The 14,095-nt window shown below is 34.9% G+C and overlaps 1 protein-coding gene across 17 annotated transcripts in view; it reads left to right on the top strand.

Annotated features, from left to right (window-relative positions):
* The window catches only part of LOC140047359 (voltage-dependent calcium channel type A subunit alpha-1-like), a 131,026-nt gene that overhangs the window by 27,961 nt on the left and 88,970 nt on the right, over positions 1 to 14,095 (top strand). For all 17 annotated transcript variants that reach the window (XM_072092323.1, XM_072092331.1, XM_072092329.1 and 14 more), the window contains exon 3: positions 5,601 to 5,819. In XM_072092323.1, the coding sequence (XP_071948424.1) occupies positions 5,601 to 5,819 (219 nt within the window). The remainder of the gene's footprint in view (positions 1 to 5,600; positions 5,820 to 14,095) is intronic.

Raw genomic sequence — 14,095 nt, 5'->3', positions numbered from 1 at the left:
ACCTCCCTTGATTAAATTGCATTAAGATTAGCAATGATATGAACTCTCCATTAAAGGACCAATATATTTCAATCGGAAGTAAAGATTGTAGTTTATAGTATTTTGGAAACTTATCGGCACGCGTCAGCGGGTCAACACGCGTCACCACAGGTCAACACGCGTCACCGGCTCGTGGCAAGGATCTCCGCCTTATGAACTATTGTTATTGTAAAGGCAAATTTACACATACGAGTGGCAACAGGTAGTGGAAACCCACGTAACTTCCGCGTAGAATCTGTTTATATGAGTGGAAACCTCCCGTCCGTGGCTGCTCGATCGGCGTTTTATGTAAATCGTCATAGTCAATAACATACTACATAGATTCTATATTTCTATTACCGTTACCGCCCATCTGTGTAAATTGGCCTTTACGCATATAGAACACTATAGCGAACTAGATAGATAAATGCGTTCCATTCGTGCGTTTCCCTGTGGGAATAATGTTTGTCTCAATCAAATCAAAATAAAATTCGTAAATTTATAAATAGAAATTAATTAATGTCCATCTACCAGTCAAATAATAGTCTTGCATAGTATTTACTAGCAGAATAACATTGTGGTATAGATTATAATAATGATAATACTGTACGCTTGCAAGTTACGGGTAAGGGAACTTTGTTGAAATTAAACTGCGCATGCGTGACATTCAATTGACCCCCTAGCACTACATAATTATTCAATTAAATGAATGTTGTTTCAGTTGTAAGCTTCTATCTTGGTTGTCTGATGTTAAGGTCGGACGCATACGGTGTATCTAGTCTTCATCATGGAACAAATCTTGGGTTAGAATATGATACGCTTCAATTACTTGAACAAGTTTAAGGTCTATGAACCGCTGATTAGTTCGGATTTCACTTCTACTTAAGGGGTCTTCATTACGCTAATTAACCCTTGGCACACCATAGCTCATTCATCTACTTTCGTTCCTACGTTTTATTTTCTCCTTTAAGCATTGCTTCCACTAGGCAAATCTCTGATTAGTTGCGTAAATATATATTCCTCGTGAATAAATTTGACTATAAGTAGAAAACAATCTTGATGGTGCATACCGCAACATGCCGTCTTCTTATGTCCCTAATGAATTACATCGTTGTACATGCATAATTATTGTGTAGGCTTACATCAATACTATTCTAATGTGTATTGCAATGTACTATTATTTTTAAAATTATATTCAGGTATACATTATTCAAAATAACCTAACATTTACCGGTGAATATAAGCAATTATTGATTATTATATTTTGTACCAATAAACGCCAATTTAGACAGACAAGCGCGTAGCTGGTTACACGTAGAATCTGTATCTATCCTGAGCGGTTTTCGCTCCGCGTTTTGTGTAAATGGTCATAAGAAACAACAAAGAAGATTCTACATTTTTTGTTTTCCGATTATTGCTTACCGTTACCACTCGTCTATAAGTTGGCCTTAATACATCAACAAAAAAAGGCTGTAGGCAATCCCAACACCCAATACTCAATTTCGTCTTCAATAACTTTAGCTAGTGGTAAAATCATTTCAAATTTTAATTTTTGAATTATCAATTACCACCTACACCGTATATACCAACTAATAATACAGTTTTATATTACAACACACTTGGACACGTGTTTAATCGTTAGCGTGCTATTCCCTTGTTTTCACAGTTGTTCGTTCTGGCCGTACAGATTACTACGGGGCAACGGGTACCTAAAGCACCGCTCCTCTTCGCAGCTCCACAGGCTTAGCACTTAGGAAATGATTTCGTGAATACAAATTATCTCTTCTGGAGAAGTTTCTAATACACTTGGTATTAAATTAAACCTGATATTGGTTTCAGTATTGTTGAAGCGGTGCCGTCGCTTTGTTGTGGTTGTGTCGGCGGAGTGGGTGTTATTGCCCATTATGCCCTTTTTGTATTCTTTTCAAAATCATTTTTTGTATCCATCACAAAATAAATGATGAGCTTACAAGATACATATATTTATTTGCAAAGTTGCAAATCATGGAGAAACAGGTTCCATTCAGGTTAGTTTATCCGGGTGGTAAGTGAAAACAACTTACCTGGGTAAATAAAGTCTAAGCGGGCACATAATAATGTGTTACGCGCGCGTTTAAACAATGATAATACTTTACCGGTTTTTATACGCGCGTGTACTAGTGTTTCTTTTTGGTGTGATTAACGGATTGTTGTAACAATATACATGCAGGTGCGTTGTCTGATCTTTGCTGTCGATTCTGGCATCCGGCTAACTGTATATCAATGACTTTGTCGCGTGTCACTATCACAAAAGGTGTCACATTTGACAAGTATCTATTGACACGAGAGCACTGACCGGCAGTGACAAAATTACAGCTACTTTCACGCCACTTTACTGCAGTTTATATTATGCGTTTTAACGGCAAACGTATAATGTATGTATGTCGCTACGTAAAATCGTCTGAATAAGACCGTAAGGCGCACCTCTATCTGCGCATGCCACATCGCGCATGTTAGTGACTGTAAACGTTATTGAATATTAATGAATAATTGTATTAAGTTTATAGTTCGATGAATACGCTCTAAACAATATCAATCAAAAAGAAATTATATTATGTTTTCGGTAGATGTATTGTTCGTATTGTTTACAATCATATTGTAATTATAAATACGGTAGTGGTTGATTAAGAAATTACAATATTGTAGGCCTAAGTTTAATTTTAAAAATAAGGACTTGTAGTGAATTTACAATAAGTATATCATCACCATTATATTTATAATTATATGTATTTTAATAGGCTGTTACTTTGGCCTATACTTTAACTGTCTTTTAAAATTTAGCACACCTCCAAAAAATATGAAGAATGAAGATTAATAACAAACAAAAACACTTTGAATAGGCCTATACCATTTCGCAGTTTCATTATATAAGTTAATCCCTTACGTAGAAAAAAACCCTTAAAAACGTTAAGTTTCACTTATAAAAACACAAAATAAACGGTTAAATCCAACTAAAAGCCTATTGAATTCCAACATAACTAGTATGTGACATTAAAAGGGCATATTTAACCATTTTTTTCAGGGGGACAATACATCTTTAAGTCTATATAAATATTCCACGAAGATGTTGACTATAACATTTCTCATCTCCTTTATATAGCCCATCATCCTACCCATACTACACGACGAATAACCAAATGATATGTAATTGCCATGCAACGTCACGCTACAAAATAAATTCAGCTCTCTGCGCATATACAGTTTCTTCATTTCATCAAAATATTATAATTATTCGTTTCAAACATGATTTAAACCGAGCAGAATCATCTTTGCTAGAAATTACTAACAAGAATTAATAGAGTGATACCATGTAATATTTACTAACATCCCGAATCAATATGAACTTATTATGAAGAAGAAAAACCAATAATAATGCATGTGTACAGAGCATATCGTCCTTCATACGCATGCGCAGTTTCTCGAGTGATTGCTAATTTAAAGGGGTAGTGTTATTATATTTTAAAACAATTTTCATTAAATAAGTAAGCCTATTCATTGTTTAGTCTCTATTTAAAGTGTTGTTTTAGGAGGACATCTTACAGTATAGTTTGTCTTGTAATCGTTGGAAGGCTCTTTCTTTAAAAACTGAATATCATTGTTTTTTTAAGACTGTAAAACTGTGGTCACCTTTGGGAGTCAACACAGTTTCCACTAGGAGTTTGCCGTAATGTTAAAACATATTGTCCCTTGTTCTTCTTACTGGCAAATGTCCCGTTAATAGAGAATGCCCTGAATAGGATTTGTTTCCCCAAATATTAGTGATGCTCAAATAGAAGTGATGTCCCCGATTAAAAGTGGTGTTCAGGAGGGTTTCTACTGTGTACCATATTTTAATATCTCACATTCCAAATACTGTGTAGGCTTAATCTACGTTTATACATCTTTTGTCCATCCCTGTTGAATTTATTTTCCATAAATACCTCAAACTGTACTACCGAGACCAATTCTTCTAAGAAAGTAATCAAAATTGGTAAACATTAACATCCTTCGCTACATTAGTAAGGAGATTAAAACAAGATGTGTGTATGTAATGTTTATAATTATACAGGAACACAATTTTTTTTATAAGCGTTAAGCCCTGTCTACACTATCAGACTTTATGTGACAACAAAATGTAATGTGGCCATATATGGACATGATGATGCCACACTACCATATTTGGGCATATTACTACCACCATATTTGGGCACATCACATTTTTTTTGTCAAACTAGTTTGATAGTGTAGGCAGTGCTTTATAGGATACCCATAGTTAGTTTGATAAACCTGATATCAACCTATAAACAGTGGTTTATCTTACTTTTAAGTATAGATAATTGAATACATAAAATCCAGCAACATTTTAATGGCAGCCATCTTGGAATCAAATATGGCCAACATTTGCTAGTAGTACAAATTGTACCATCGGACTTGGTCATGATATTGTACGATTTGACAACGAAATAAAGTTCATACGTGGTCCAAAATTGGAGTTACCATACGTTTTATGTTCCAAAATAGATCCTTAATGGCGGACAAAATAGGGCCGGCAATAGATGGCCCTCAATTGCAATCATTCCTCCAGCAGTACTGAGGATTCAAAATTTAGAATTCAATTTGAGCATTAAAGTATCACCGAGTTACATTGGGTTCCGCGGAAAAAAAGTTCCAACCAAAATGTCACATTACTTACTCGCGCTCCCCTATTTGGCAGAATGTTTAGTGTGGGGGAAGGGATAGGCATCCCTGCCAAATCTGTTTACAGAGAATACCTCGTATTCTAGATCCCTTTTTTTAATCAGACAAGTATGACAATTTTTCAATTTGCATAACATTATTATATAAAACTGCTATTATCGGAAACATCAGAAAGTTAAACCAATATTAAATGAAAAACTGTTTTCCTTCAGTTATGCTAATATCTAGTTGTAATAATGAATTATTTATGAGCAAATGTTAATAATCTATAAGCAAATTAGCTGTGTCGTGTGCTAAGTATTGTTCTAAAAATGTCTGCTATTGTTAGAAAAACTGCGTTTGTGCAGTCAAGCGTTTCGTATAAGCCAACGAGACCAATGCTGTAATCAGTAAATAAAATGTTGACAGAAGTTGTATAAATATTTAAAATGTATGATTATTAATGTTGCAGTTTTTATTTTAAACGTGACTGCCTCTTTAAAGTGTGAATTTGTCGATCGTCGCCGCCCGCATATCGAGCTACTCCGTAACCCGCATAAATAATTAATTAATAAATATGTATTTCGCTTGGCTGCTTCGGTGATCATAGCTAGAAGCTGTAGCGAGGAAATAACATTGTACAGAGCCATTTGCTGGCGATCACACGTTAATTGCTACACTAAGGATTCTATACATTTTACTGCGGCAAAAACGATGGCGTAGCCGCGCTACAATAAACCAAGGAATTTATGCTGTTGTTGAAAAAGAAATTTTCGTACAAATTTGGCAGTTAAGACAGACGGAAACGACAGGCGAATGTAATATTATAATTGTTGTATTTTGTACATCTAAGACTGACGCGTTAATAATGGTTCTTTTTTCATCAGAATGTCATCTTTGACAACAGCCGGTTACGTCACGAGCAACATGGAGGTAGCGTACAAACCAAATGGTGGGGAAGGAGGCGGTCGGGCGCCGGCCGAGACCCAGGAAAAAAGAACCGTTTTTCGATTTATCTGGGATTTCCTGTGCAGTAACAGAGCCTTGTTCATATTGAGCGAGGAGAATTTTATACGACGGTGCGCCAACTGGGTAATAAGCTGGCCATATCCTTATCTATTGATTTTTTTATTATTTGTGATATTCTATATATTTGCTTTCTATATTATATATGATTATATTCTACAGTTAACAAAGGTAAGATTATTATTTTTATTATTCTTTTACTATGCAATTTAAGAATGTAAATACTAAAATATGCAAATCACTCCCCCGTACAATAACCCTTAAATACCTCTCATTATACATTATTATTATTAAACATTAATGTTAATGTCATCATAAATCCAAATTGTTCGAAAATTCCATCAGTTCATTTTTTATGACTTATCAGTTTATGCACGCGTCCCAATATTGGCTTATTCTACCGTGTGATAGTATGCATCATCACGCCCCTTTAAAAATACCGTATACAGTTACTTAGGCCTAACAGCCGTTCTCTATGTTTGACCAGCGCTTAGACGATGCTCAAAGCATCTGTCATACATTGCGTTATCTAACCCGTATTAATTATAATATTTATTGACGTTGAATATAATATGATAGGCACCGTCCCCACCCATTCGGTTAGTACCGTATAATACCTACACGAAGCAATTGATTCTATTTCTTTGAATAGTGTGATTAATTAAAATATCAATTAGAAATTAATGATAACATTGCTACATATTTTAAAAACGTCTAAGCAAGTAAACTTTATTATTATTCGTCTTTATTTGAAGATTTTGACATTTCCGTCTCTATGTAATTATAATATTATAATCATTATATACTACTCAGCTATTCGTGGAAGGATATTCCTATTATGACAGACTATTCATACGTATTTATCGACCGTACACTTATATTTTTGATAATGTTTTATATTATTTTGTGGCCTACGTTTTGCTTGACATTTGTATTAATTTATTTGACTGAAATTCGTTCTTATTTGACTTTATATATTGGTCAATTTGAAATTGTATTGTAATTATGTGTATACGTTGGATTACTAGGCCTACCATTTTTTTGGTTATTAGTTACCTGGAGAAGAGTATAAATTGCAACGGGAACTTTTTATGTCAACTTATTTATTTTAAATGCATATATTATATAACATATTATATAATAGTATTATAATATACAGTAATATTCATGCATGGCCATCACTATTTCTTTTTATTCTGCTTTCAACAGAAATCAACACATAACGCATGATACATATTTCCATATTCTTATGAATAATTGCTTCTCATGAATTATGCAACAGTTTTATATCGTCATCATAATGCATTAATATAAGAAGTATCCAGATTAACTTTGTCACTCTCACAGATGTTAAATAGTGGCCCAGCAGCTGGTCTTTTACCATTTCATGTCTGACTATCTCTTCACTAACTACACATGGCATTTTTCTGTAATGTAGCTCCTGTTGTATTAACGCCTGGGCCTACATGGCCTAGTTAATTTATTTCTAATGTTTCTAATGTATCTGATGCAGCGGATCTTTGTGTATTTAACGCCTAGTGGGATGACCACAACGGCCTAGTGGGATGACCACAACGGCCTAGTGGGATGACCACAACGGCCTAGTGGGATGACCACAACGGCCTAGTGGGATGACCACAACGGCCTAGTGGGATGACCACAACGGCCTAGTGGGATGACCACAACGGCCTAGTGGGATGACCACAACGGCCTAGTTTATTAGCAATATGACTGTATACTATACTTATTTCACATATCTTATTCAGAATACTGTTAATGCGTCTGGTGTGTTAACGCCTAGTCCCTTTATCATTATGATTTATAGACTGCAAAATGATAATACTGATTTTCTCGTCGTAAATTTGTTTCGTCGTGTTTGGTTTCATTATTTCTAGGCCTATAGTATCTTATTTTAGATAGTTCTTGGCATGGTCCGACCTGGCGCAAAATTTCTGCTAAATGTTAGGTCTACGGAACAGTGACATCCATTGATCTTTTGTCAATCCCATATGTATGTTTGTAGGTCTACCTCTCCATTGTTTGTATGGTTACTCCTTTTTCTTTCATATTATATTTTACGCATTTCACTTTTGTATACAAGGGCGGATCTACTAAATCACCAAACTGGACTCAAAAATATAATTTCTGCCGTAAATTTGAGATTGGTCTTTTGTAGGCATCAATACTGACAGACTTACTAACAAACTATTTGCTATGATACCACTTTAACAATAGGATGATACATGGATAAAGGAAATAAAGAGATCATTTTACTATTCATAATTATGCATTTCATAATTAGCCTACAAGACCAAATAGTGTAATCCACTTTAATCCAGTTCAAGAAAATAATATATATAAGCGATCCGATAATTCACACTAGTACGTCGCATACTTTTTTTTCCGGCCACTCAAAACATCACATTTATTAGGTCTATATTCGATACTAATTAATTTTTTAGATATTAGCCAACGACGAGAGTAATTACATTAATCCAATTTAAAATGAGTTTTTATAATTCCAAACGATGACAAGGCTGTTGTCGTTGCTCTTCAGTCCATTGAGTTTTGCATGTCAAATGTCACGTCGAATAATCAATAACTTGTAATTGTCAAGGATAGAACATGCATTGTTATTAAAGTCAATACATAGCATAATTATAAATATCCATTGGCTTTCTAATATTGGCGTTCCATATTATGTATATTAACTTTGCGTTTTTACAGGTATATTATGTCGGCAGTGACGCGTATGAAGTGGCACAGAATTAACGCGCGCGTACACAACTCGTTACTATCTTAATCAGCGTGTATCTAATGATCTGTTCATGGTATGATAACGAACATTGTCTTCATAATTATATGGACAAGTAGAATTTATAAACGATGATAATATGACAAATTTGATTAGGCCTAATTGTAGATATTCATTCGTTTTTCCTAATTCAAACGTGTAAAACACGTTTACCATTGGACACAAACCAACCACTTATTTCTCCTCTTAGAACATAATTTCTGCTTAAACTTCTAGAATTTACTCGTACATGTAAAGCGTGGTTCCCACTAGCGACGCAACACAAGGACGTAACGTAACGCAAGTGAATTGACCAATCACACGCGATGGCTTATTCGCTTGTGATTGCTAACTGTCTATAACTTCGCTTGTCATTGGTTAAAACGCTTGCGTTGCGTTTACGTCCTTGCGTTACGTTCTAGTGGGAACCAAGCTTAACAAATAATAACATGTGTTTTATCATGGCCGTCATAAACATTTGTTATCATCACCTGTCCTTAATGTTATCATCTCTATCATATTAATATCATCATCATTTTCAATAGTCATAACCATCAACCACACCGACCACAACTAGCACGACCGTTCTCATGTACACTATAGATATACACACTAAAGCTTGGTGCCAACTAGCGACGCAATGTAACGCAATCTACGCAACGTAACGCAATCTAAGCAACGTAAGAAAATGTCCTTCCAAACGTTGCGTTCTAGTGGGAACCACGCTAAATCGTGGTTTCCACTAGCGACGCAACGCAAGGACGTAACGCAACGCAAGTGAATTGACCAATCACAAGCGATGGCCTATTTGCTTGTCATTGCTAACTGTCTATAACTTCGCTTGTCATTGGTTAAAACGCTTGCGTTGCGTTGCGTTTACGTCCTTGCGTTACGTTCTAGTGGGAACCAAGCTTTACACAGCTTAGTATAGTTACAATTAAAAACAAGTTGCTCTCAAATCAGCTCAATTTACTGCAGTCTGCAATTGTCAGTAACACCAACCATAATTAAAATGGTTCCTTTTTGCAAAACAAACTAACAATCTTTAAACTCCTTTTAACACAACTTATCATCCTCGAGCTGCTTTTTGCAGCACTGTTGCGTCGTCGGTTCCCACTTGTGATTACGCAATACAGCCCTTTGCGTCGATACTTCTGCGTTGCGTTCTAGTGGTAACCACGCATAATGCGCTACAGTATTACTGTACGTATCTTCTCAATACCTCGCCGCTTAACTCTAGTGCGTGTAAACACGACTTATCTTGCCGTCCTAACCACATCAGCATCTAATTACTGTAATGATTAGTTCGTTCTAAGATTCACTTCATTCATTCATTATCTTTGATTAGAACGTAGTACATTTAAGACGTATGAATGCCAATCAACTTGTTAATTTTGTTGTAGTTTGTAATTATAGAATCCACTACCTACTAAATAATATGTTATGGACGAACTATTTCGCATTTCTATATTAATGTCGTCTTCGTCGTCCCTAGACTCACGGTCTAGGGCATTTATATATACGCTTTATATTCGTAGCGTGGTATAGTCTAATATACACCAATTGTAATATGTATTATTAATGAATATAATTAGGCCTACGGTATTATTAATAACGTTATAAATTGAAAATATTTCTTAGTAATATACCCGGAAGATATTAAATTTTCCAAAAGGAAATTAGAAACAATAATTTGTCTTCTCGTATCTCATTAAATGGAAAAGGTAACAAAAATGTGCCTTTTGATATTGTCTTTCCTCGAAAGTATTCGTCATTTCACGAATAATTTTCGCGTGCGTTTTGCGAGGCTGTTATATCCAAGCACGATCTAATATGGTATATTGTCTGTTAATTTATGTCGTTAGCTATCACCTATTTGCTTTTTGTCACTTTTATGGTAGATCTTCATCTTTAATTTATAAAATTGCGCAATACAGAATACTTAAGTAGATTCTCAAGTCGTCATGATGAATGCTGTCAGTACAAAAATCAGGTCGAATTTGTAGAAAAGGACTTTTAAATTTAAAGAGAACGATAAAAACAAATAATACAAATAACAGTGGCACGGAGATACACGCAACGTGTACTTTGTGATCACGTTACAACCTTTCGTACCATATCTCAACCTTTTATACCAAGCGTCAACATTTTATACCAAGCGTCAACCTTTCATACTATGCGTATAATGTATACTATTAAAGACATATACTGTACAGCTTCCTCCGTTATTAGAAAAAAAAACAACTTTTGACCTTATTATTAATACAAGATATGTACTGACTTATTTATGTATTTATTCAAGCAACGATTTTTTTGACAAGTCAAATAATAGTCATCAATATATGCAGATTCGCTTCGATCGTGGAATTTAATTTACAGTCCTAATCATCACCCTAATAGTTCGCATAATTACATCAAAATGCCACGGTCCAATGTTCTGCATTGCGCATGTCACGCATACTCTATGCTTACTACACTTTACTATTTCAAAGTGACTCATATCATGCTAGAATGATATCTTAAATTTTGAAATGGATTTTTAAATTTATAATTTATAGCGGTGGCTTACTACAGTTGTATAGGGACCTTAAGGTTCCGCCTGTCATCCACTTTTTTTTAAATTAAGGAATTCGATTTAATGAATGCGTTTAAGGTTAGTTACTAAATGAAGAATCAAATATGCCTACTATAAGCCTACTTAAAGATAACCATGATGATTACATTTTCCCCCATTAATACACCAACATTATAAGCTGCCGACTCTCGCAGCCGGTGTCATGTCTAGAGCCAATAAACTGCAGGGCTGTTTCAGGTCAAGCGCGGTAACAAAACTCGCGAATGTCTCTGTTATGTCCAAAAACAGAAATATTAATTGAACCTTGAACCCTCTAAACAATCTCTCTTACTATAAAAAAAAAGGGGGAAAGGGGAAAATTCTCTTCCGATTGGAACTATGCAGTTCAACTGGCTTGTAGAAAAGCGATAACGTATTTGAAGAGGCTGTGCATAGACAGTTTGTAGTCAATAGACAAGAAACTGCGGTGCTTTTGATTGTCTGACGACTCTTCAACGTTTTGTCATATCTCTGAAGAATTGATGTGCAATAGGCCTACGATTTTTAAATTGTTATCTATTAGTATACATAAAGGTATGTTACTTGTTACTAGGCCAGGTCTGGATTCTAAAAATTATATCTACTTCTTTTTTCCCTTCCAGTTCAAATCATGTTGAATTCCCTACCACCACATTTGAAAGCATAATATTTATTAACGACACAATTGCGAAGGTCGCGAAACTAAATGAATATTCACTACTAATTGACCTTACATTTTTAAAGTATTTATATCTTAATTACATATACTGAAAAATTGGTCGTTTTATAAATAAATGTATTCATTTATTTGGCGTCCTCGTGGAAACGTGTTCATCATCGTGGAGAAGATAAGTAAAGCCTCGATCACATGCTTCGCGAGTTGATTTATGAGAGCGAATCGAAAGCGACCTGTCTCGTTGATCGCTCACGATAGAATCTACATTTAAGCCACCGTTCACATGGTGGCCTAGCACTTTCCATCGGAGGTATAATGTCGGATGTTTAACCGGTGTAATGTTTGGCGTCTGAACGCAGCAGAATATATTTACCCCCGATATATATTGCAATTTACCTCGATAGAAAAAAAGAGCATGATTTATTCCATTAATGTGGCCTAAGCTATGTTTCGTATTATATTTTATGATAGCGCACCTGATTAATTCCTTGTAATTTCATTGGTTAATATCGTATATCACGTGCCGTTGTGTATTAGTTCTACTTGATTGAAAAGCGATATTTAATGGCGATATTTAATAGCGATATTTAGGCACGTGTGCGTTCAGATTTTTGTAAACATTTTGAAACTGGTGTGCCACACGAGGTCGTGTTCGAGCAATGAGAGTTGAATGTACTTGCTTTTGAATTATTTGTCGATATGCAAATTATCATAATCGAAGCGAAGTTAACAATATTCGATTGTTTGTTATCTAAAAAAGAATTACAAGAGCCGGAATGCTGTGATAGTGTAGGTTCCAGTTTTCTCTCAAACCCTTTGTCTCGAATCTATCTCCCCTACAATAAGTTGAAATTCCACTAAGAGTACTAGTAGGCCTATTTTATGTAATTGTCCCCCATTTTCTTATATACGTACCCAGTAGGCCTAGTTATATCTTATTTCTTATATGGTGGAACCGTGGTATTATTATTATTATTATTATTTATTTTATTTTCAGGATTAGGCCTACCATTAAATTAATCACTGTCATATCAGATAGTTGGTAACTCGCCCTGGCACAGACGTTTTTTTGTGAAACGATTCACTGGAGTAACCCCTACTCGTCTCGAAAGATGTCCATACGAGCAAATTGTGTACTGGACCTACGGTTTATAGTCCTTATCCCTAATTATCCGAGAACACATGTTCCACATAGGAGCGAACCTAGAACCATGGAATTGTTAGCGCTTTAGGTACGGTAAACGGCGCCCGGGAGGCGATATTTCTGTTCGTACATAAGTTGGGGACCCCTCACGTCACAAAATACACATGAATATTCATTAGGCATATCTATAAGGTGTGACGTAAGAATTAAGCTAACTACAATTCGCTAATGCAAACGATTTCTGTCGAGCCGTCTGTGTAGTCGAGTGGATAAGACTATGGACTTTACATGTCGATGTATGGGGTTCGATTCCCATGAGCTACTGCTTTTACTTTATAGTGAGAGAGAGATTATTAGGTTTAGTTATATTTATGAAGTAGTTCGGCTATCTTTCACATGGGGATTTTTAACGCGTTTCAAGCTTTTTAGATCCAACATAACCTGAAGCTGAAGTGCTTTCGGACTATAAATCGTTCATCGTACCAACCCAGAATTTCGAGTGCACTATATAAAGGTCGTAGTAATGGAATTTCACAATAACCTAACAATTAGATCAATAGTTTATACACTTCGGTATATTTTATTTCAATTTTTAATTATTTACAACCATCAAGTATCGTCGTGTTCTTTATACTATATACAATTATTTTAATAAGAATGCAGATGCCAAAAGCTTTAACACTTTGGAAGACGATACAAGAAATTTGATAACCTAAATCCAATAAACCAAACATATTATAATAAGATATATAAACATGTACTCAGCTAACATGGGAAAATCTCATTACTTTACCAAAATTAATTATTACAACTTACGTAATAAAGTAATGACGTCATTTATACTTGTGTCATGATTTAGTTCGTAATACCTTTTGTTTCGAAATGTATTTATCAAAAGTGATTATCTTCGTTTTGTTCGAAAGGATGGATTTAGAGAACAGTTTTAATGATACGTATTCAATGGCGTTGTCACTTTTATTGTTGTGAATGTATCACTGACGTTGTGTGGTCAAAAGTACCCCTTAAATAATTTTTCACCACCGACATCATCACGATTAACTTTCATCACGATTAACTTTACGTACTCATCACGATTAACTTTACATATTAAATCATCACGAACTTTATAATCATCACTATTAAATTTCA

The sequence above is a fragment of the Antedon mediterranea genome, chromosome 4, assembly GCF_964355755.1.
Source record: "Antedon mediterranea chromosome 4, ecAntMedi1.1, whole genome shotgun sequence".
Taxonomy (NCBI): Eukaryota; Metazoa; Echinodermata; class Crinoidea; order Comatulida; family Antedonidae; genus Antedon; species Antedon mediterranea.
This window is presented reverse-complemented; position numbering and strand designations above follow the sequence as displayed.